Source organism: Mixophyes fleayi, chromosome 1 (genome assembly GCF_038048845.1).
Source record: "Mixophyes fleayi isolate aMixFle1 chromosome 1, aMixFle1.hap1, whole genome shotgun sequence".
In the NCBI taxonomy this organism is placed as follows: domain Eukaryota; kingdom Metazoa; phylum Chordata; class Amphibia; order Anura; family Limnodynastidae; genus Mixophyes; species Mixophyes fleayi.
This window is the reverse complement of record NC_134402.1, coordinates 406,055,000-406,080,614: the sequence shown is the minus strand read 5'-3', so window position 1 is coordinate 406,080,614 and position 25,615 is coordinate 406,055,000. Positions and strand designations below refer to the sequence as shown.

The 25,615-nt window shown below is 40.1% G+C and overlaps 1 protein-coding gene, 1 long non-coding RNA gene and 1 other non-coding gene across 4 annotated transcripts in view; 1 reads left to right on the top strand and 2 right to left on the bottom strand.

Annotated features, from left to right (window-relative positions):
* EPB41L4A (erythrocyte membrane protein band 4.1 like 4A) overlaps positions 1-13,882 on the top strand; it is a 203,272-nt gene extending 189,390 nt beyond the window's left edge. For both annotated transcript variants that reach the window (XM_075181646.1, XM_075181638.1), the window contains 6 exons: positions 6,735-6,854; positions 9,165-9,212; positions 9,437-9,505; positions 9,782-9,892; positions 11,477-11,558; positions 13,089-13,882. In XM_075181646.1, coding sequence (XP_075037747.1) covers positions 6,735-6,854; positions 9,165-9,212; positions 9,437-9,505; positions 9,782-9,892; positions 11,477-11,558; positions 13,089-13,211 — 553 coding nt within the window. In that variant the 3' untranslated portion in view covers positions 13,212-13,882. The remainder of the gene's footprint in view (positions 1-6,734; positions 6,855-9,164; positions 9,213-9,436; positions 9,506-9,781; positions 9,893-11,476; positions 11,559-13,088) is intronic.
* A 6,470-nt stretch (positions 13,883-20,352) lies between these two features.
* Positions 20,353-25,087, bottom strand: LOC142098825 (uncharacterized). Its single transcript, XR_012678440.1, has 5 exons — positions 23,663-25,087; positions 22,196-22,301; positions 21,437-21,520; positions 21,172-21,246; positions 20,353-20,489 (listed from the first exon to the last, which is right to left on the bottom strand). It is a non-coding gene; the product is annotated as an uncharacterized LOC142098825 (long non-coding RNA).
* LOC142137236 (small nucleolar RNA SNORA13) lies at positions 20,911-21,042 on the bottom strand. The gene has a single exon (XR_012687880.1). It is a non-coding gene; the product is annotated as a small nucleolar RNA SNORA13 (small nucleolar RNA).
* Positions 25,088-25,615: the final 528 nt, after the last annotated feature.

The following is a 25,615-nucleotide window of genomic DNA, read 5'->3' as shown; positions in this document are numbered from 1 at the left end:
AATCTATATTGATCTCCAAATCTGTAATGATCTAATTTGTTCTTTCATGTTCACATTTAGCCTCCAGAGTCATTTTCTTTCAGCTCTAGGCTTGTTGTGATCAATAGTCAACAGTTTCATGATAAATTAATCTACTCAAACAAAATGCAGAGGAAATGCTCATAAACTTTAATATAATGAACATCCATAAACAGGTTTTCATTATAATTCACAAAAAATGCTTGTGAAATGTTAGTAGCCATAAAACTAGCGGGATATAATCCCTGCATTTTTTATAACACCTGTTTATATTTGTGGTCATGCTTTGCAATAGACAAGCTCTTCCTGCAGCTGGTTTATACAGAGATACAGAATGAAAATTCTTGGAGGAAAAGAAAATTCATATTTACATCAAATTTGTTTTGAGTGTAAATATTTGGTGGTTGTCTTAAGCTGTCGTTTTGTGCAAATACTTTTATGAGAATAGGATTATGTTTAATGCTGTTTTTAAGTTTGGGGTCATGAACACAAACATACATAAAATTCCAGGATAGAAGCAGCTATTATATCTATAGAATTGATGAACAGGTAATACCTTTTTTCAGTATGACCACTTTCATAGCCATATTTTGAATATGAGTCACCATGATAAAAGTATACAGCAATGATTAGTTCTGTAACAAGGGGAATGTTTTCATAACTTACATGATATAATGGTAACTGCAGCAGGAAGCTGCGAATCAACCAGGCAGTGTGGTACTAGGAGACACATTAAGCTCATGGAGAGTTGGGTACTAAGGTGGTTACTGCGCTGAAGGAAAGGGTTAGTCTGAGCATCAAGAAACATGTGGCTCACGGGAGTATCAGAAAGAGTGGAACCTAAGAGAGAGGACTGGGCAGCAGGAACAATGGAAGCATATGGCCCTAGTATGAGGACTAGCCGTTAGGATGAATGGAAGAATATGGCCCTAGTATGAGGACTAGGCATTAGGATGAATGGAAGAATATGGCCCTAGTATGAGGACTAGGCAGTAGGAAGAATAGAAGGATATGGCCCTAGTATGAGGAATAGGCAGTAGGAAGAATAGAAGAATATGGTCCTAGTATGAGTACTAGGCATTAGGAAGAATGGAAGAATATGGCCCTAGTATGAGGACTAGGCAGTAGGAAGATTAGAAGGATATGGTCCTAGTATGAGGACTAGGCATTAGGAAGAATAGAAGAATATGGTCCTAGTATGAGTACTAGGCATTAGGAAGAATATGGTCCTAGTATGAGGACTAGGCATTAGGAAGAATAGAAGAATATGGTCCTAGTATGAGGACTAGCCATTAGGAAGAATAGAAGAATATGGTCCTAGTATGAGTACTAGGCATTAGGAAGAATGGAAGAATATGGCCCTAGTATGAGGACTAGGCAGTAGGAAGATTAGGAGGATATGGTCCTAGTATGAGGACTAGGCATTAGGAAGAATAGAAGAATATGGCCCTAGTAGGAGGACTAGACAGTAGGAAGAATAGAAGGATATGATCCTAGTTTGAGGACTAGGCATTAGGAAGAATGGAAGAATATGGTCCTAGTATGAGAACTAGGCATTAGGAAGAATAGAAGGATATGGTCCTAGTATGAGGACTATGCAGCAGGAACAATGGAAGAATATGGCCCTAGTATGAGGACTAGCCATTAGGAAGAATGGAAGAATATGGCCCTAGTATGAGGACTAGGCATTAGGAAGAATATGGCCCTAGTATGAGGACTAGGCAGTAGGAAGAATGAAAGAATATGACCCTAGTAAGAGGACTATGAAGTAGGAAGAATAGAAGGATATGGTCCTAGTATGAGGACTAGGCATTAGGAAGAATAGAAGGATATGGTCCTAGTATGAGTACTAGGCATTAGGAAGAATGGAAGAATATGACCCTAGTAAGAGGACTATGAAGTAGGAAGAATAGAAGGATATGGTCCTAGTATGAGGACTAGGCATTAGGAAGAATAGAAGAATATGGTCCTAGTATGAGGACTAAACATTAGGAAGAATAGAAGAATATGGTCCTAGTATGAGGACTAGGCATTAGGAAGAATAGAAGAATATGGTCCTAGTATGAGGACTAGGCAGTAGGAAGAATAGAAGGATATGGTCCTAGTATGAGGACTAGGCATTAGGAAGAATAGAAGAATATGGTCCTAGTATGAGGACTAGGCATTAGGAAGAATAGAAGAATATGGCCCTAGTAGGAGGACTAGACAGTAGGAAGAATAGAAGGATATGGTCCTAGTATGAGGACTAGGCATTAGGAAGAATGGAAGATTATGGTCCTAGTATGAGAACTAGGCATTAGAAAGAATATAAGGATATGGTCCTAGTATGAGGACTAGGCATTAGGAAGAATAGAAGAATATGGTCCTAGTATGAGGACTAGGCATTAGGAAGAATAGAAGAATATGGCCCTAGTAGGAGGACTAGACAGTAGGAAGAATAGAAGGATATGGTCCTAGTATGAGGACTAGGCAGTAGGAAGAATAGAAGGATATGGTCCTAGTATGAGGACTAAACATTAGGAAGAATAGAAGTATATGGTCCTAGTATGAGTACTAGGCATTATGAAGAAAATGGGCCCTAGTATGAGGACTAGGCATTAGGAAGAATGGAAGAATATGGTCCTAGTATGAAGACTAGGCAGTAGGAAGAATAGAAGGATATGGTCCTAGTATGAGAACTAGGCATTAGGAAGAATGAAAGAATATGCCCCTAGTATGAGGACTAGACAGTAGAAAGAATAAAAGGATATGGTCCTAGTATGAGGACTAGGCATTAGGAAGAATAGAAGAATATGGTCCTAGGATGAGGACTAGGCATTAGGAAGAATAGAAGAATATGGTCCTAGTATGAGTACTAGGCATTATGAAGAATATGTCCCTAGTATGAGGACTAGACAGTAGGAAGAATAAAAGGATATGGTCCTAGTATGAGGACTAGGCATTAGGAAGAATAGAAGAATATGGCCCTAGTATGAGGACTAGGCAGCAGGAAAACTGTGATCTCTGAAGCAGTAGGCATTAGGAAGCGGTTGGAGACTATCTGGTTGACCTGGTGAGTTTGCTTGAGAGGGTGGAGAGAATATATTGCATTATTCAAACTTCCTTTGTTCATGTTTTGCCATACACCAAAGCATCCCCCCAACTACCCCTCTTTTTGGCCAGAATTGTCCCTGTCCTTAGTTTTTATATTGTTCCTTGGCCCCCTGATGCATTTCTCCATTATTTCATGAAATTTTTAGTTTGATTGCAAAATGTATTACAGCATCCAATCTGTAAGTAATTGAATTAAGTGTTTCACTGCCGGTTGTATCCAGGTGATTACAGGTGTCTGCATGTGCCTTGGAATGCTAGAAAATATTGCTATCTGTTATAACAAACATTGGCATAATAACTAGCCATTAAATCTTTTCGCAATTATTTTAAGAATTATTTTAATTTTCCCTTATGTTCAATTATCTGTTGATTTCAGCACCACTTTTTCACCATTTTACAAGACCTCACATATTGGTCACAATGACACCTGCAGACCAGTGTTGTGACAGGTACCTAAATGTGAGGTGACAGGTAGTTGGGTATCACTGTGTTGCTAGTGAGCTGTCAAGCACAGGATATTAACAGGAGTCACAATTTTTATCTAACAAATCAATCCATACACCATAGATATAAATCTTAAAGGTCGGGGTCCTGATTGTAAAAATATCACCATTAACTGAGAATTCAGTTACATGTTGTGTCCTTTTCGATTTCTCCTTTAATCTGCACAGTGAGCCAGCTCCTGAGAATAGAAGAAGGAAAAGCTGGTTGTTGTTTTATCTGCACAGAATGTGAGCGTGTCTGAAGTCTTTTAATCTTTCATGGTCACAGCAGGTGGTTGTCATCTCATGTTGTAGCTGTGTGAACTCACATGTGAAATTGCATACATTAATGTCATTATAGGTTTCTGCCAGGCTTGTCATTGTGACATGTTTATAATTCCTAGTCCTCTTATCCTGCCATCTTTACTGCCTGTCCCTGGTCATTAACATCGCCTAGTTTGAGTTAGATACCCAGTGGGGGCCACTCAGTACACATCTGCTGATTACAGCTGAAGACGTTTGTTGAACTTGGTAAATTACATGTTTGACATTTTAATCCACGTTTCCCCCCTCCTACAACACACAATGCATTGCCTTCCTTCTGACTTTGATAATATAGGGGGATCAAATACTGCAGCTCTATAGGATAAGCCCAGTATAATGCCTGGCAATCTATTAAAACATATACTGTGCCAGTCCGTTGGCATAGCCATAATGGAATATAGGCAGCTGCATAAGGCCCATGCTAATTGGGAGCTAATGAATTGCGGACCCTCTCACCAGGACCATATGGAGTACAGCTGAGGATGCCTTAGGCATTTTAGGTGAATGTGATTATTATTACCCTTACACGGCCATGCCCCTTATTTAAGAAAATAAATAAAATGAACAGAAAAGAAATTTACTTTGCCCCTAAGTTTGATCCAATACTGATGAGGGTACTTATATCACGCATAAGGAAACACTATAGAGCCTTACAATAACTGATCGATGGAGCCATGGTTATAACACAGGTGGTAAGTAACAGTGAACGGACCCAAGTACAACTTTGCTCCTCTTCTGCATTCAGCAAGTGCTTATGTGCAGAATGTTTCTCAGATTTGTTTTCAGCAAGATTGTAAAATTGTTTTGAATCCAACCTGTGCATTAAACCCTGCAGTATAGGGCAACTGAGGCCAATGCCTGGGATTGTTTCGCCCACCCCCATGTTAAAGCTGTTTGACCAGAGTACTGAGAGCTAATTGCTTATTTGACTCTCAATTGATTGTTAAACAGCTCAGGGACGTAAGCAACTCAGCATCTCATTAATATTTCATGTTTCAGTCATATATAAATATATATATAGCTTTTCAATGTGCTTAAGTGTGAGCCAGTTTACATAGATACGGTGAAGTAATGAAAGGATGACATCATACATATTCAGCTTGATTAAGCCCTTCAAAAAAACTGTGCCCCCCCACCCCCCATACCTTTGAGCTTTCCAACTCAATTTGCCTTTTCTCACATTTAAATATCAGTGTCATCTATCTACTTTATATTCTTGTGCAGAACATGCGGTGCACTAGATGTACTTACAGCCTTCCCAGATATTCACATTGTTCATCTGAAATATAAACATTCTCACAAAGTCCCTTAGTGCCATGTCTTAGACTGGCTCAACTTCCCCTACAGAATGCTCTTCAAACTCCTTACCACCACTTACAAAGCTCTCTCCCAGTCTACTGCTCCCTATATCTCTAACCCCCTACCATTCACACTTCTGCCTGATCCCTGTGCTCTGCAAATGACCGTCGCCTCTCCTCCACTGTAATTACCACTTCCCACTCCAGAATCCAACACTTCCCCCGAGCTGCCCGCCCCCCCCGGCACTGGAATGACCTCCCTCTCTCCATCCTTCTCGCTCCCAATCTGTGCTCCTTCAAATGAGCACTGAAAACTCACCTGTTCCTCAAAACCTACCAACCATCCACTTAACCCCTCATCTACTCTGCTCGTTCTCCCCTCTCTCCCCTGGTACCTTTTTCTCTCCCTTGGCATCACCAGCTACCTCTTGTGCCTGATTTGTCCACCCTCCCTTAGGATGTAAGCTCGTATGAACAGGGCACCTCTTCCCTCGTGTCTCCATACCTATTATTCTGCTCCGCCTTTACTCCATATGTCTGCCCGGAGTTTCTGAAGCATTGGTACTTTGTGTTTATTGTTCTGTACTGTATAACCCTGTATGGTCTACTGTTTGGACTATGTACGGCGCTGCGGAAACCTTGTGGCGCCTAACAAATAAATGATAATAATAATAATAATAGGGAACAAAGCCGATGATGTTACAAAGGGTCCTGCGCTCCACTGCGCATACAAACCTCGCTCTGCAGGAATATCGCTAAAATGGTGAAATAGGGGTGTCGTTTACAGTTGCCCGCATTTACACCTTAAGTATCTTCATGCAGCCGCGTACTGGAGACACCATTCATGGTCATAAACTTGGTGATGATGAAATTTTACTTTAAAAATCATAATTGAATAAATAACAAGAGCCACCCCCCACCCCAAGTGCTCCCACCTCTAGCGTACATTGTTGCTACCAGCCCTGGGATGTTTTTGTTTTGTTTTTTAAAACATTTTCATCATCATAAGCACAGACCTCTGCTTCTGGGGTAGAGCTCCTGCAGCAGATAAGTCTCTCGACAGGCTGTCTCTACCACTAAGTAGAGCGCAAATACCTAAACGCACATTTGCTCTACATGGCCTAGTTCAATCCACCCCTTACCTCCCCTGTTCCGCCTCTACAGATGTATGAGGACTCAAGTCAGAGATACGCAAATAGTGTAATATTATATAGTGTAATTACTACAGTAATTTAACACACATAGTGAACAAAACTGTGCATTACTCTCAGGTAAGATGTTTTAGGGAAGATAACCAGGAGAATGTTCCAGAGCTCTCTATATATGTCTTTCTCTGTGTCTTGTGTTTTTCTGTTTCTTGAGGCAGATTTGTTTCCTGCAATCTATAACTCGCACTGTTTTCTCCACTTACTCATAGATTACTGTGTAATTCTCTCCATGGAAGCGTAGGAGCAGCATTAGTCACATGACTGCACTCGCACGCGCTCCAGTGAAAACATAAATAATTATTTTATCACAGGTTACGGCAGGAAAATGACATGGTGGATTCTGGGCCACAGTGGGAAGCCGTTCTAAGAAGACAGAAGGAGAAGAGTCAGGCTGACCCCAACTTCCGAAGATCCAGGCATCGGTCTCGATCGTACGTTAAATATATTATAATTGTGCTTGGCGTTAGCTTGTAGCCCATGATAAATATTACTTGGATGTGTAATTGAATTTATATCATTCTGCTCTGTGATACTGTACGGTCCAGTGCTCAATGTATCCTAAAGTATTGGCAGCATAAAGAACAAAACGTTTTATTTACTTTGCTTTTCTGTTTAAATGTGGTACAGTCGACAAACATTTTCATACTGTTTTTTTAACCTGTATTGGTTAAACTAAGCCATTTCATTTGTAAGTTGCTGCTAATTTTACAAATTACATTAATATTTTTTTTTTAATCGAGTATTATTATATTGAATTTTAGTACATACAAAAGAGGAATGTACAAAAACAAACAAATTAAATAAAGAAAAAGACAAAACGTAACATGCATAACATGCGTCAGCCGCTTATCAGAGCCCTAAAATGAGATCACTGCGGTTATAAATGTAGATGTAAATTTAAATATAAAAAAATATAAATAATATAAAATGAAAGGAGCAGATCCAGATTTTGACTAGACAAATACAGACAAACATGAGTGATTGCATGAATATTATGCAAATACCAGTATCAAAGGCACCACTTGAAATTGCAAAGTTTTATCAAAGCAGATTTAATAAAATTAGTATTACTTAGCCCGAACCAGACGGGACTCACTCATCGTATTAACTGGAATCCTGACCCACCCTTCTCAGTCTATGCTTAGATTCGTACCATAAAGACCAGTGTATCTCTCATGGTCCATAGTATCATTTACCAAGGCCTTCCAGTTATGGTAATCTGGTTTTACGTTTGCAAGCCAGTTACGCGCTATGATAACTTTTGCTAAAGTTAGAGTTATGAAAACAAATTTATACAGAGGTACACTTAAGTTATATTCTAGTGATATCCCAAATAGGCATAACTTAGGTTCCAGAGGAGGGATTCCAGGTACAACCCCAACAATACATTTCCATACTCTTTTCCAGAAGGTGTGAACCACCTGACAATCCCATAGCAAATGCCAGAAATCGCATCCTGGCTGACTACACTTAGGGCAATTAACGTTCCGTGTCCTGTTCATTGTTGCCAAGGACATTGGAGTGTGATCTACCCTGTGTAAAATATGACATTAATATTTTTTAATAAGGTATTATTCCGTTATACACTATAGGAATGTTGCAGCGAGTACTTCTATGTCTCTATAGAGGCTATTAGGATGTGAGGATAAATATTAACTATTGGACATGAACAAGGGGGTGGTTCTGAATGTAGATTTCAGTCATAACCTGCTTGTCAGTAACACACGTTTTTATCCTGGTTAGACCGCTCTTCCATACCTCACAAATAGACATACATCCAAAAGGCTTTGTTTTTAATGAAGGGAAACAAATACAACACAAGTACTTTTTCAGAAGGTTAACAAAAGTACATCTGGAAATATTGATTTCGAGCTAGCAGACGCTACTCTTTCTTGTATCGTTACAATGATTTAATTAAACCCGTGCAGAAGGAAAGAAAATAATTGCTGATATCACAAAGACTACTCACAAAGGTAAACTGCAGTACAGAAAGCAGAAAAGAAGAAGTAGAGCCAAAATATGATGTGTTACTGGGGAAGAAATACACGAGGAGAGATGATACGATTAGGGATAGCAGATTTGCCATCTTTTTTCTGTATTGGGGATTTGCCCTGGAACAGATACTAACATGTGCTGGTTATAGTCAGAGCTAACAAGAGTCATTTTGTGCTGGGGTGACCACCGCATACTATTTAGTAATACATGACTTTGTCCATTGACTTTTTTGAAGTCTATTATTTTGGGATAGTTATCTGAATATGGGTTTTAATCTCTGTACTTTCAGCAGTTTGGGTTTGTTGGGTGCTGTATAATTCAGAGGGACCAAGACGGAATATCCTTCTATCTATGAATATATGCCAGCACGGTGGCCTAGTGGTTAGCAGTTCTGCCTCACAGAACTGGGGTCATGAGTTCAATTCCCAACCATGGCCTTATCTGTGAGGAGTTTGTATGTTCTCCCCGTGTTTGCCTGGGTTTCCTACGGGTGCTCCGGTTTCCTCCCACACTCCAAAAACATACTTATATTTTTATACAAATAAATGGTGATGATGATATGTGTGACACACTATTGTATGAACCAAAAAAATTTAAGTAATTAAAAAAACAGGTTTGGACCACAGCCACGATATCACCATTTGTAGCCAATGATTGGTGGTATCTGTAAAATTCTGATGGCTGTCCTATTGGGCAACCTAAAGATCTTATAACATTCTTTAACAACTCTTCATTCTTTTTTTTAGGAGAAGCCCAGATGTTCACGCAAAGGAAGAACTGTGGAAACACATTCAGTAAGTGTATATGACAAGCACCTTCTACTGTTCAAAATAACCGTATATAAAAGCTTACATACGAATGCTATATGTAGGCTTTCAATGTTTAATGTTCTAAGAGAAAATTCTTATTGAGGTAACTGCATTAAGCGTAAAAAATAACTAGCAACCACTGTGTAGCTGTGAGTGTTGACATGGAACTCCCCGAATATGTTGATCACTGTAAATTGTTCATTTTGCAGGAAGGAACTGGTCGATCCCTCAGGCTTATCTGAACAACAATTAAAGGAAATTCCTTACATGAAAATAGAGTAAGCTAATTCACCTTAAATGCACCCATACTTCTGCAGTCACTCACACAATTTGATTTCCAAGCAAATTCATACAGTATTGGAAATGTAAAAGAAAATATAGACATTTAAATTTATATATTGTTCAAAAAAATCAACAGAAAATCCATCATTACCATATAAATATGTTTAAATTTACAATACATGACATGCTACACAGGTGTCATACACGTGTAATGTATTGTTTCACAATCGCAGGTCATGTCATGTTACATTCAGTGCTTTTCTCCTAATCAGGACTCAAGGTGATCCCATACGTATCAGACATTCTCACTCGCCACGCAGCTTCCGCCAGTACCGGAGATCTCAGTGTTCTGATGGAGAAAGATCAGTTCTTTCCGAAGTCAAGTAAGTTCCCGAGGGTAACATAAGACGTTCATTCCAAACACTGCTATCACAGTATGTTTGTAACATGCAGACATATTAAGAAAGCAAGAGCACCACATATAGGAGATTCAACATATGTAGTGACTATGGTAGACTTGACTAAAGGTCTACAAGTGATTTTATCTCGTACTGTTTTGGAGCTTGTCTTACCGTTCACTCATCTCATATTCAGGTAAGTACAAATGTGCAGAGAATCCATAGTACCTAATTCACTTACATTATGTTTATTACTTTTTTCTGATAATTTTAAGGAATATACATTATTTTAAGACAATATACACTATATGGACAAAAGTATTTGGCCACACCTGTTAATTATTGAATTGAGGTGTTTCAATCAGACCTGCCAGAGGTGTATAAAATCAAGCACCTGGCCATACAGTCTCCATTTGTGATCCAAAATGGGTCGTTCTGAAGAGCTCAGTGACTTCAAGCGTGGTACTGTGATGGGATGCAACCTTTGCAATAAGACGGTTCGTAAAATTTCATCCCTGCTGGATATTCCACGGTCAACTGTAAGTGATATTATTAGAAAGTGGAAGCATTTAGGAACAACAGCAACTCATCCACGAAACGGAAGATGACATAAAATCACAGAGCTGGGTCAACGACTGCTAAGGCACATGGTGTGTAAAAGTTGCCAACACTCTGCCGATTCCATAGCTGAAGAGTTCTGAACTTCCACTGGCAATAATGTAAGCACAAAAACTGTGCAGCGGGAGCTTAATGGAAAGGGTTTCCATGGCCAAGCAGCTGCATGCAAACCTCACATCACCTAGACCAATGCCAAGTGTCGGATGCAGTGGTGTAAAGCACACAGACACTGGACTGTGGAGCAGTGGAAACGTGTTTTGTGGAGTGACGAATCACCCTTCTCTGTTAAGTAATTAGATGGGCGAGTCTGGGTTTGGCGGATGCCAGGAGAACGTTACCTGCCTCACTGCATTATGCCAACTGTGACGTTTGGTGGAGGAGGGATAATGGTATGGGGCTGTTTTTCAAGGTTTGGGCTATGCCTTTTATCTCCAGTGAAGGACAATCTTAATGCTTCAGCATACCAAGTCATTTTGGACAATGCTATGCTTCCAACTTTGTGGCAACAGTTTGGAGAAGGCCCTTTTCTATTCCAACATGACTGTGCCCCCAGTGCCCAAAGCATGGACTACAAAGACATGGTTTGATGAGTTCGGTGTGGAAGAACTTGACTGGCCGGCACAGAGCCCTGACCTCAACCCCATCGAACACCTTTGGGATGAACTGGAACGGTGATTGCGAGCCAGGCCTTCTCGTCCAACATCAGTGCCTGACCTCATAAATGCTCTACAGAATGAATGAACATCTTGTGGAAAGCCTTCCAAGAAGAATGGAAGCTGTTATCACTGCAAAAGGGGGACCAACTCCATATTAAAGTACATGTATTTGAATATAATGTCATTACAGTCTCTGTTGGTGTGATGGTCAAGCGTCCAAAAACTTTTGTTCATATAGTGTATTTCTGATGTTCTGATGTGTGTTAACATCATCCAATCAATTTCTTGTTCGCAGTGTGAAAAACGATCTTGTGGCTCCTTTGACTGTGACACGAGCCTCAGATACACATTGCTCCAGTGCTCCTTCTTCGCAACAGGTTGGTAAGCTATATATTTAAGACCTAAGATATCATAAGGTTACAAACTGAAGAGCAATGCTAGTTAATCGCTTTCTGTAGATTGGGTGTGAAACATTAATAAGTGGTTTTGGTGAACATAAGGACACCATAATAAATCCTTTGTGGTGGCAGAAAAAGTGCATTCATTGCTAAGTGACTAAGGTGACACCAGTCACGGCCAGCTGTTCAGATTGCTGTATCTGGGACAGGCCCATAGCCTACTGGTTTTTAAAAGCCCAGGAGAATGTTTGTCTGTAGTGGCTGTGAGCTGCTGAAGGGCTACAGGCTTGTTGAAAAGCCAACCTGGGGTTTACAGATGGAGAGAGAGGGCGGGCTCCATCCATTAGGCCTGTTAACCAGGTCTCCTAAGTCACCAGTAAGTTAACCAGGAGTTGCACCTGAGTGGTGCTAGTAAAAGCTTGCTGCTGACCTCAGTCAGTCGCTCACTGCCTGGGGACAGGGTCTGCAGAGTCTCTGCGAGCGAGAGTCTGATATCTGCCTGAAAGTTACTGTGCTGAAACCTCTTTTGTTTTGTCAGGAGTGACCTAAGTTCAGTTAGAGCCAGATGGTAAGGTGTTTATTTACTGAATAAAACTGGCAGAGGTCAGTTTCACAAAAACTTGTGTGAAGTCCCCAGGAGATGGTACCAGACCCACGGTAACAACTATATATATTGGTTGCTGTAAGTTATATCATATGTGCACATTGCTCTGTGTTATTAAGAAGCCCCATATACATCTGAGAGATCTGTGTATCATCTTTGTTATACATTTGCTACAGAGCAAAGACTGCACTGAGATAAGGTTAAATTGAGAAAATTAGCTGCTGAAGATTCAGCAGATTCTGGTGACAGTAATGTGTGTATCCAGGTCAGTCATTTTTAGTGTTAAATAACTGGAAGCTGTACACATAGCACAGTTAAGGCTTTCTACTTCATGTTCACCAACATCTCACTTATTTTCACAACATATCCACTAAGCATTTCTCTAGACAAGGCGCATGTTTATATGTAATGGATCTCTGTAGTCGTCATGTATACCTGACACCTACACACAGTGGAGGAAGCCATTTTGTGGGATAAACAGATATTCAGTTCAATCCATTCACTACAAACTATTAAAGAAACTGACGCATGAGGTATCTTAACAGGCCGCAGCTTCATGAATATTGGTTCAGACGATATGGCTGCCTCCACTGTGTGTAGGTGATGGGTATCCTTAATGTGTGATTTATTTTTTTATTGGAGAGATATATGAACTACATCAGTTTCGTCATAGCAAACCTCTCTGCCCATTGACAGACCTTTAATTATACTGAAAATAAGACAAGATCAATTTATTTTTTTAAGCTTGATAATAGTTCAAGGTACTACAATGTTCGTGTAGAGTGACGTACCCTTGTAGAAGAGCGGTGTGATATTTCTGTAACGCTCTTTAACTATAGATTGGGGAATTGCATTTTTCTTACTTATGTGAGCATTTGGCTTAATATTCTCAATTTTTATTTCAGAAAAGGAATGGCTCCAAGGATAGCCTGATCGAAGCGATTGTTTCTCCTCACAGTAGGGACGGAAAGCACAGTGTAAAGACCATAAAAACAATGCCCACCTCACGCCTCAAATCAGAAACTTGAAAGCAGCAGAATGCAGGCAAGGTCTTTCTATTTAAATGTGAACAGTTGGCCTAGGGATAAGAACCTCTGTAAATTATATTTCCGTGACAGACTAAGTGAAAACTCTCATCAGACTGTACTTACTTTTGCCGGAGACTGTATAAAAGCAACCATTAAACAGCAAAGCCATTGGCTGTGAATATGTCGGCCATTTTATACAGGAAGTTGGAGGCCACACTGGCATTGAGAACGTTGTCATTGCGTGTGGAAATCAGAATATACACTGGACTGTCCTAGGCTGTGGAGGAAGTATTAAAAAAAAAAAGAGGAAGAACTGAACAAAGCTTGTGTCATATAGATCAACGCCAATGTTACAATGGACTTATACATCATTGTATATGCTGCTCCTACATCATTGTTTCAAATCCTGTGCACATTTGAATATTAATTATGACTATGAAAGCCAATTGTTTCCAGCTCCCGGAGTTTAAGCATTTGAAGTTGAACTTTTAACATATGCTTGTTTAGCACACTACTACTAGATTTTAGTTGGTCCAAGGGCATTTGGCCTATAGACGCTTGTATGACACGTTATCTGTAAAACTGGAATTTTTTTAAGGACTTTTTCTGGATTTATTTTATTCTTGCAGTATTAAAATCCAAAGTATTTAAAAATAAAAGTCTAGCCAAAACTAATTTCCTTTTATTTGCAGAGAGCATTGGAACTAAAGTGCAAAAACAGACAGAACTGTAGTATTTTTTTCAAAGGTGACATATAGTATGATGTATAATATATTAATAGCATAAGGATATTGATCAGGAAGGAATTTTGTGATCATATAAATGCAGTTGCTGGCTGAGGAATAGGTACAGCTGAGGACAAACCAAAACTATAAGATGAACATGCTCTCAGTAAGCTATAGCATAATTCATTGCTGCAAATAGTTTAACATGGTAATACGCTCAGGAAAACTTGAACCTGTGAGTGCTTCAAAATTTTGATGTATAAAAGAATAAATTCTTAATTCAAGCAAAGGTTAAACGTTATAACCCTACTGTGCTCCAGTCAACAACTGTTTTGTGTCTTGGGCACTTTTGCAAAGGACAATGACTTAGAACAACACTACAAGCAAAATCAATATATGATCATTAATATTATTATTATCGTAGATTTGGAAGGCGCACAGTGCTTAGCAGTGCTGTACAGTATAGAAAACAGTAGTCACAAACTTACCTGGCTCCCCATTGGTACACTGCTGATTCCGTCCCTCTCATTGCTTGTGTCGGCGTTTCGGGTTTGGTCAGTCATGTGACCATGGTGGATTCAAATCCCCAGCATATATAAACACTCTGACACTGCAGTTGTGTCAGAGCAACAAGTAGAGATGGTCACTGACCCCGTGTTCTGGTTTTGGATCTGGATTAACTTCGTGTTTTGGTTTTGGATCCCTATTTTTTTTTGCTAACATCACATTATTTTGCTTATTTTTACCCCTACATTATTATTAACCTCAATACCACTAATTTCAGGTCCTTTGCAGTCAATTTTGACCACCTCACAGGTAATAATATTATTTTCATACACTTTCAAACAAAGAGAAAAGAAAAGTGGTGCAAGGTGGATTTGTCCTTGGGCCCTCCCACCCACCCTTATGTAAGATATTGAAAAGGACATATACAGTTTAACAAAGCAAGCACTCCAGCGACAAGCAGTGGCACTTTTGTAGCTGTAGATGCTGTCTGTGTCCCGAAATGTTTAGGGTAATTTTCGGGATTCTGCAACAGCATGTAGGAGAATGCAGCAGCTGCAAGAATAGAATTTAAGGGGAATGTACTTTAGTCCAGCGCAGTGGAGAATACTTTCCGTGTTGTGCAAGGTGCTGTAACCATTCAAAGTAGTTACCTGTGAAGAGAGTCCCCTAATTAGACTTTTTGAAAAACAACAAGAGAAATTGAAAGAGGAAATGAAACAAAGCAATTCCGCTTATTATTTTGGACTTGTAGATTAAGTACTTTATGCTCTTCGCCAGGATCCAAGAGTTATCAACATCTTGAAATTGGATCATTACATTTTGGCAACTGTGCTTGATCCTAGGTTTAAGAGCTATGTCTTCCCTTTCTTTCCAACTGACCCAGATCTCAAGAAATACAATGAGCTCCTGGTCAGCAAGCTGACAGCTCAACTACTACATGACACAATTATGTCTCCTCCTTCAGTTTCTCTGGAAATTTATGCTAGGAAAAAAACTTAGCTTTCCCAAGACAGCCAGTGTTGATGCAGATGAGTCTGCACAACATTTTGACATTTGGTCTGGTCTAAGAGAATTGCCCAAAAATTGTGAAAGCCATTCCGTAAAATGAACTACAAATTCCATGAGGAAGGCTTTTACCGGCAATTACATCAAAGTACACAGACTTCTGTAATGGTGGATTCCAGCGGGGATGAATTTGTATTGTTTGAGGATGATGTACACACTGATGAGGGTGAATATGATGACAGTGTAGATTACAGGTGCTGAGAGAAGGGAGCTAGCTGATGCTGGTATGCTTGGTAATATTTTGGGTAGAATGGCATGTTGGCAATTTTATGTTTTTCTACAGTAAACTTTCATCTTTATTAAAAAGGTGTTTTTTTTCTTTAAAAAGGTACAAGCATTTTAGTTACATTTTGGTTTCCCTGACTTAAACCACTATGCACTTGAATATAGGCTTTAGCACATGAGGTAGAGGGATTAGTATCATCATGACTGAAACTGGAGAGTGACAAGGACACTGCCAACCCTCCTGTTTCTGTATGAGCCATGTCACAGTAAAATGTGACTGGAGACTTTTAATAACACTGCCAGCCCTATTATTTGAATTTCTGTTTCAGCACTAAACACGGCCACCTCTCCTATTTCTGGGTGGGCTATGGCACAGTACAATGTAACTGCAGATTTTGAAGAACACTGCCAATCCCTATTATTTCTATTTCAGCAATGACAATTATAAATGGAGCTCTCCTGAATGTCACTGGAGACTTTGAAGAACACTGCTACCCCTCCTCTTTCTTTTCTCCCTATGACGCTGCCCAACTAGAGACTGTGCTACCCATTCTGTATCCCTGTGGAGATTGGGAAAGTTGTGAGGGTGCATTTATGTGAATAGTATCATCAAGGATAAGATGAAGACATGGGTTTTCAGAGAGTAGTTAAAGATTTGAAGGCTGCATGAAAGCCTGATTGGGCATTGTAGGAAAATCCATAAGTGGGGATCTGCACGGGAGAAGTCTTGTAGCAGAAGTGAGAGGTGGTTACCAGAGACAAGACAAGGCACAGGTCAAAGGTAGATCTAAGGGGGTGAGAGAGTATTTTCATGAGATTTGAGATGTATGAAGGGGTGGTGTTGTTGAGGGCTTTGTAGGTAAGGGTGAGTAATTTGAATTGGATTCTGGAGGACAGTGAGCCAGTTTAGTCATTTACAAACTGGTAAAGCAGATGTGGAGATGTGAGAGAGGAAGAACAATCTTGCAGCAGCATTTAGGATGAATTGAAGTGTGGATACATGGCTGTCAGGAATGCCAGATAGCAGATTTCTGTAGTCAAGATGGGAGACGATGAGAAAATGGGTAAGAGTTTTGGTAATATGTTGGGCAAGAATCGGGTGTATTATGGCAATGTTTTCAAGGTGGAGTCTACAGAACTGGGAGAGAATCTGGATGTGAGGAATAAAGTAGAGGGCAGAGCAATGTGGGACACAAACAGCTGGGTTGGGAGACTGAGGAAATTGTGGCGTTATTGACATTGACGGAGGTTTGAGGGGAGGTGGTGACTTTGGCAGGAGGGAAGATAACAAGCTGTTTTGGACATTTTGAGCTTTAGGTAGCATTGGGACACCCATGTGGAGATAGCAGAAAGTCAGTTGGTTGAGGTGGTACTGGAGGCTGAATGAGCAGATTAGTTCTACAAGACAACAGGTGTACAGTGAAAAAAGTCAAAGGTCAAGAAAAGATAGTGGGAGGGGGAGTAGAGGATATACCAAAAGTAGAAATGCTAAATGACTGGCTCAATAGGTAGAAAGTGAACCAGGAAATAATGGTTACACAAGCCAATGGAGTGAAGGATGTGTAGGAGAGGAGGGTGATCAACAGTGTCAAAAACAGGAGGGAGGTCCAGGAGAATAGATATGGAGAAATGGCCCTTAGACTTTGCATTTAGTAGATCATTGATTGCTTTTATGAGAGCCGTTTCAGTGGAATGTTGTGGACGTGACTGCAGAGTCGAGACTGAGCGGAGAACAAAGAAAGTGAGACAGCCAGCTGTACACTGAATGCGCTCAAGCAGTTTGGAGGTAAAGTAGAGGAGAAATAGGGTGGCAGTTGGAGAGTGAAGGTGGATTGAGAGATGTTTCTTTAGAACTTGTGAGATGAGCACATTTAAAAGACGATGGAAATGTCCCAGTGAAGAGAGACATGATGAAGAGGTGGACATGCAGTTGGGGGAGATGTAGCAGAAAATTGGCAGAGAATAGGGTCAAGGGCACAGGTTGTAAGGTGAGTGTAGACTTTGTCTTCAGTTTCTGGAGAAAATGAATCAAGAGTGGATTGAGGAGCATAGATGAAGTGCAATATGATTGATTACAGAGAACAATTACATGAATTTATTTAGCTCCCTGGCACAGGTATGTGAACAACTAGATTTCCTATAATGTCATGACACTGGTGTTAGAGATTTTATATATATATATATATAAAATCTCTAATATATAAATGCTTAGTGGCGTCTGTGTGGAAAATAAAAACCAAGTTGCAGCGCCACCTGCTGGGCAGAGTTATACACTGACCTACTAAATTCTTAGTGTGTGGGGGAAAAAAAATTAAAGGGCTGAAATTTGGTAGGGCTCAAACTCATTTTCGTGAAGTAATTTTACCTCATGAACACACATATGTAGAGGCATGCGTTTGTGTGTGTGTGGAAAAAACTATTTTCTCAGAAAGGGCTCATCCAATTGACCTGAAATTTGGTATACTGACATTATTTGACAAAAAAAATTAGAATAGTCAAGTCAGTTAACTTCCATCATCCCCCCTTCCCCCGTGGGAGGGGGCGTAAAGGCTAAATTTACGAGTTGAGGGGTCAAACTCATTTTCGTGAGGTAATTTTACCTCGTGAACACACATTAAAAAGGGCGCTTGCGTCGGGAAGTAACGATCTTCCCCTGAGGAGGCCTGGGCTAGGCCCAAATGCATGACAAGAACCTTTTTAAGACCTTAAGTATCTTGATTTGACTAGAATGCATGAGTATCATGCACGGGTTAACTTAATACTTTGTCTTCCTCATGTCATTGTAGGCCAAAAATGGAAAATATCCAAATGAAGAGAATTAGGTCTATGCATCTTGCCTGTAAAGTGACTGACTTGTCCTAAACTCCAAACAACGGCTTTGTTTTCTCAATGCCTAAAAGCCATGGCAGGCAGCCTCGGGAGGTCACTTGTAAAAATGATGGTCACCAGCCTGGTCATGTTGCTGGCATATAGATAACTAAGTGCAGGCATGGGCAATGTCTGTTTGGAGAATTTAGTGATGCCATTGCAGATTTCTCAGTCTGTGTACGCTCCAACTTAAATGTCAATTGATGTCTCAGATGTTCAAAAGAGGAAAAATACACCCAAACATTTAAATAGAACTTTTATTTTGATACCACACAGAGCACTCATGAAGAACGCAACACTAAAAAGGATGGGTGAGGTTTCGTAGTTTAAATCAAGGCACAATCATTGAAAATGGATTTTCTTATACAATACCCATGACTAAAGGATATGTATAGAAATATGAAAAACCAGAAACACCTCAAAATGAATATAAAAATTGAATGTGTCTTAAGAAAGCACTATTGCTCAGTAGTGTAGTGTTCAAATATTATTAAACTAGCTCGTTTTTATGCGTGTACTTTGCCTTATTAAAGATGACATCCCATATCCCCCAGGAAGTATTGGCCAGATAACCAATTCAGAACAATGCCTAGGGCAACATTGGCTCCAACATCATTTGCCAGTACTGCTTAATCAGCAAACCCATTATTCCATAACCTAGCACTCATGCCTATATATGAACCAGCTATGTAACCATTGATACAAATATTTTTTTAAAAAAAGTCACTTGTCAAGTGCCCAGGCTAATGTGCCATAGGTAGTTTCACCCATCCCTACTATAGAACTCTGTAAATGCCCATCACACATGAATGGCTAGTTCTGGAGCTTTGATTCAGAGAAATTCATAGTTGTGCCCTACAATCTTCATTTCCTTACAGTGAACTTGACCATGCTTCAGACATTTTAGTCTTAAAACCTTTATCTGGTTGGTGCTTTCAAATAAATAAATAATAATAAAAAAAAAAAGCTTGTTTTTTTTCTTCCAGACTTACTTTAATGGTCAGATTCATTTCAAAGCAACGTGTAGCATAGTTTCTCCAGCATGGTCAAGGTGGCACTCCAGATTATATGTGTAACCATACATTGCAGTAATGTTCGGTGAAACATTGCTTAGAATTTAAATTTGCAATAAGTTATTTTATTGTTATGATGAAGTTTTTGTTTGTGGATGTATTGTGTAACTGTGGAAGCCAAAAGGTGTATTTAGAAATCAATTGAAAGACTAAATTGGGTAGGTTATATCTTATGTGTGCATCTGAGCATAAGGTGTGCATAACGTAACCACTTACCACCAGTTTTCCTCATTTTACTTTTAATTGAGAGCTTTAGACTTTATATTACTTTTAGGTTAACAAAAAATCCTGGATGAACCCATTTAAATTCTATCACATACGTCAAAATTCAGTTTATGTTCTACATTTAATATTTGTGTTGCATCCATAGGGCCAAATACAATTTTGAAGTTTAACTATTGTTTGTAAGCCCAGTATTTGTATGTTTGGGTAAGATAAGTCACCCACATCCATCCATAGAATGTTAAATATTGATCCTTATATTTCAGATCTAAATTTTGGTGACAAGAAATAGTTACATTTGCAACTAATTAGGACGTAAAAGTCAAGCATGCTTATAAACCAATTGTAAAGTGAGCTACAGTATGCTAGAGCTATATAAATATTCATAAAGACCAAATCATATAAGTACCCAGACTATTGTACCATCACCAATAAGGTTCAAAAACATCACTCAAGTACAGATCCTAATATATTTTTATTAATGCCATATTAAATGAGCTTTTCAGGAAGCATGTTATTTTCTGCAAGGTATAACAGACGGAGCCTTCTATATGGTGTCAGTGTTCATAGACTGCTCCAATTGATAGCTGCACCTATGAATTGGAAACAATGTACCAGGTTAAGATTTATAGTACAAAGTGAGTTTTCACTTATCAAGTGGATTTACAAAGAACATTAAATGCAATATTCAGATTCCTGGATAGGAACGCTACCAACACTCCCAGGATTAAACACAAGTCTCAGGAACTAGTACAATGGATGTTTTTCTTAACCAGAGGCTGGCTTCCATCTAACTAAATCAAATGCAATCCATTTTAGTCAGACCGGTGCCGCTACGGTGTCCAGCCAAGTACCTGAACTTTAAACCTCAACTTTTTAGAATAGGACTTGTCAATGTTTCAAGGTGCTTAGTAATGTTACACAGCTTTCTGATTTCATTTCTGGATGCAGCATTGCAATTAAAGAATTTTGCACACAAACTTAGAGATTAAAGCTGCGTAGTATATAGTACAATAATGTGCCCATGTATCTCAGTGCCCTGATGGTGTAGTGACCTGGGCACAATGAGTTACACGGAGTTTACTGTATGCCCTGTTTGACGCCACATTCACCACTTCAAATAAATGAATGGGTAACACAAAGGCAAAGAAATGATTAATACTACCAGCAACTTCCACATGATTCCTTCCTCATAGGGTAAATTTACTGGTGTAGTTATTAAACATATATTTGTTCAGATGGTAATGCCATTGATAAATAATGCATGATACCCACCAAAGAAACATGCGTTGAAGCCACATCTTTGTGATGCAGCAAACTTCCTGCAAAACATCAGCTGCCTCCACGTGCCTGTAACAGAAGGGAGAGTGGTTATAATTAGTGTGCCAGTGTCCTTATGGGTGGTGCTAGACTAATGTGTGTCAAAAGCTGATGCTTTAATCAGGTAAGCGTTGGGTTGAAAGTATTTAATTTGAAAGCCCTTCCAGTGAAATAAATATATGAAAAGCAAAGACACCAAACATTTTGGGGGAAATCTTACCTTTTCTTTACCACATCTAATTATACATCGTTTTATTATCCAGCTTTTTCAATGTGATGTACAAAGGAAGAATTCATCAGTAACCTGTAAATAAAAGGACAACCAAACATGAATACCACAAATCCATAGTTCTGTAAAACATGATCTACATAGACTGCTGCTAATCACACCATACAACCGATTAAATAAACACTGGTGGCTGCATCACATGGAAGAGACTGAAAGATGTTTTTCCAGCCAAAGAGACTGAATCACCTTACTGGCAACAGATTCAATTGGAAGCGCCATTTCTTTGTCAACAGCAGCAATAACTCAGGATATACTTCACTAAATGTTTCCCTTGTGTCAGACACTTTGTAATGTTTATCAACTCAGCTTTTGTACACATCACTCACATAATGCATTAATTTTTTTCTACAATCCATAGTCCTTGCAGTTTATGGTACAGAACAGCATATTCTCACCAACGTATCAGTATGTACAACCTTTATGAATATTACTACAGCCAAATTGACTACTGTATTGTACACACATTACATATACAGCACTCCAAACATGTTCCAGTACAGCCACACACCTGAGAAGCGATCACCAGGTGTAGCAGGCTATGATGGGCTTTCTATTTGCCCTTTCAGACACCACATTTGCCACTTATTGAGCAAAATGGCAACACAAAAGGCAAGAGGTGTGAAAAACGAAAACCTCCCACAAACTGGAAGACTGTTATTCAGACTTAAATGTAAATGAAAGATAACTGACCTCTTTTGGTTAACAGTTGCAGGCGTTTTATAAACTTAGGTTGGTTTCAGCTTTCAGGTATCTCCCAAACAGGCCTCAATCGCATGGGTCACTTGTGAAAGGCAGTCTACGAGAAGGAGTGTGAAAGACCATAAGAACGGGATTCACCAAATTTTATCTGGATTTTAAGTTTGTTTAATCAAATGATTTGTACGCTATAAAACAGTTTAAAAAAAAAAAAAGTGAATTACAGGTCCCAACACAAAAGTATCTAGCTGCAGGGACAGTAGAAACCAGAGTGCCAATATTTAGAACAATCCTTTTTTGTTTTTGTTAAATGTAATGCATTTCTACACGGTCTTCAACCAAAATCTTATTTTAAACAAAGCATGGAGAAATGTTTAGAATTTTAACATGACTGCCATAACACCTCATAATATGAATTTGGTTTTGGGTAGAAAATGTAATGTGTGACAGACAACATGAAGGATGCACAGAAAGTCACATGTAACTGTTTTCTAGGGCTTTTTTTTTATAGTTACATATACATCTTTCTAATTAATTTCAGACTTTTGTTTTTTTTAATTTGTGGATCTAATTATGACTATTACTTCCAATCAGCATTTTTTTATTTTGAACATTAAAACAAGTATTTGCAACCTCCAACCATATGCACATTAGTACCAGCAGAGGTGCATTACTATACTCTCAATTGTATGTATTGAATGTGCAATTTGCCGATTATACATGTTCTTATGTATTTAGTCTAACACCAGCATATTCCATATGTTTTTTTAATCAATATGTATTTTTTTAATTTTAAAAATGTTTTATAATAAAACTTGATGATAGAGCTGTCCCCTTTGATACCTTCAGTTGATATACCAGAATGGATATTCATTTGCTACCATTTATATTTAGTTACATCTAATTTTACATATTTTTAAAACTTAATTTTAGAAATATGGTCAGCGCTGTACAATAACCCTTTTCCATCAAACCTGCACCAACTCACATGGTTATACATACATAGCCCAGTACGTACAAAGTAGCATTTTGTGGTTTTACACCCAATAAGAGTGCCAATATGGTATTAAAATCACTCTTATTGCTTTTGACCAAGGCCAGACAATAGGATGCTCTCCATCTGCTGTAAAGACAGCATGTGCCTTTTATGATAGGGCTGCAAAACCTAAACTGTATTACAGATATTAGACATTACATTAGATTGCGTTGGTATAAAGCTATTCAGCCTACAGTATTGTGCTTTTATCCACTGACGTCTAATATCGCTATAATTCATAAAACAGATTGGATTATTCCACACACGGAGCCTACATTAATATACTACTACGCAATTAAAATAACATTCAAAAAACTGCTGCATCACACGTTGTAAGAGAAGCAATGTCCTCCAGCATAGGGGAAGAAACGGGGACTACCCGGAGCCATGAGGGTGCTGACCACATACTGCGGCCTAGGCCTCACCTGCAGGAGAGCCGGTCACGTAGCGGGGCCATATCGGTAGCCCGATGCTGAGCACGTGTCTGTGCCACTCGGTCCAGGCAGCCGCCCTGCAGGAGAGCCGGTCACATAGCGGGGTTATACTGCTGGAGCACAGGTCAGTATACATAGGATCGCGGTGTCCGTCCAGGCACGTAGCGGGGCCATACTGCTGGAGCACAGGTCAGTATACATAGGATCTCGGTATCCGTACAGTGCACATCACGTGTCTGTCTAGGCAGCCGGCCTGCAGGAGAGCCGGTCACATAGCAGGGTCATACTGCTGGAGCACAGGTCAGTATACATAGGATCGCGGTGTCCGTCCAGGCACGTAGCGGGGCCATACTGCTGGAGCACAGGTCAGTATACATAGGATCTCGGTATCCGTACAGTGCACATCACGTGTCCGTCCAGACAGCCGGCCTGCAGGAGAGCCGGTCACATAGCGGGGTTATACTGCCGGAGCACAGGTCAGTATACATAGGATCTCAGTATCCGTACAGTGCACATCACGTGTCCGTCCAGACAGCCGGCCTGCAGGAGAGCCGGTCACATAGCGGGGTTATACTGCCGGAGCACAGGTCAGTATACATAGGATCTCAGTATCCGTACAGTGCACATCACGTGTCCGTCCAGACAGCCGGCCTGCAGGAGAGCCGGTCACATAGCGGGGTTATACTGCCGGAACACAGGTCAGTATACATAGGATCGCGGTGTCCGTCCAGGCACGTAGCGGGGCCATACTGCTGGAGCACAGGTCAGTATACATAGGATCTCGGTATCCGTACAGTGCACATCACGTGTCTGTCTAGGCAGCCGGCCTGCAGGAGAGCCGGTCACATAGCAGGGTCATACTGCTGGAGCACAGGTCAGTATACATAGGATCGCGGTGTCCGTCCAGGCACGTAGCGGGGCCATACTGCTGGAGCACAGGTCAGTATACATAGGATCTCGGTATCCGTACAGTGCACATCACGTGTCCGTCCAGACAGCCGGCCTGCAGGAGAGCCGGTCACATAGCGGGGTTATACTGCCGGAGCACAGGTCAGTATACATAGGATCTCAGTATCCGTACAGTGCACATCACGTGTCCGTCCAGACAGCCGGCCTGCAGGAGAGCCGGTCACATAGCGGGGTTATACTGCCGGAGCACAGGTCAGTATACATAGGATCGCGGTGTCCGTCCAGGCACGTAGCAGGGCCATACTGCTGGAGCACAGGTCAGTATACATAGGATCTCGGTATCCGTACAGTGCACATCACGTGTCCGTCCAGGCACGCAGCGGGGCCATAGTGCCTGAGCACAGGTCAGCAATATACATTAGGCTCGCGGTATCCATACAGCGCAGACCACGTGTCCGACTAGGCAGCCGCCCTACAGCTCATCCGCAGCACAAAGGAGGAAGCAGTATGTGCTGCACACATACCCAGTATCCCGGCTGTACCATGTGCGCAGGGGAACCCGGCCCAGGATGTACCATTACTTCTTCACAAAGGGGAGCGCGATGTCGAGGATTTTTGAAGTAACCGCCTATAGCAGCACTGGGGGTAGATTAGAATGGAAGATGCTGTAGTCGGCAGAAGTTTTACATTGATGCGGTGGTTCCCAAACCTCTTCAGTTTGTTACACCCTTAAGGTCTTCATAATTTTATCAAGGTACCCCTCCAAAATAGTTACAGAGCAGTATTATTATTATTATTATTATTATTATTATTATATAATTACAGAGCAGTATTATTACTTAACGTAATAAGTATTTAGGTCAGGACAGAAATACTTATTGAGTTGTTTGCAAAAATAATACAAATAAATCCAAGGTAAGAGAATATTTTTATATATTTTTTTCAATTATATTTCTGTCAAAGAACAATTTTCAGTCATCATTAAGAGGAATAAGATCAAACAAAAAACAACAATATGTACAAAAATCGTCACAC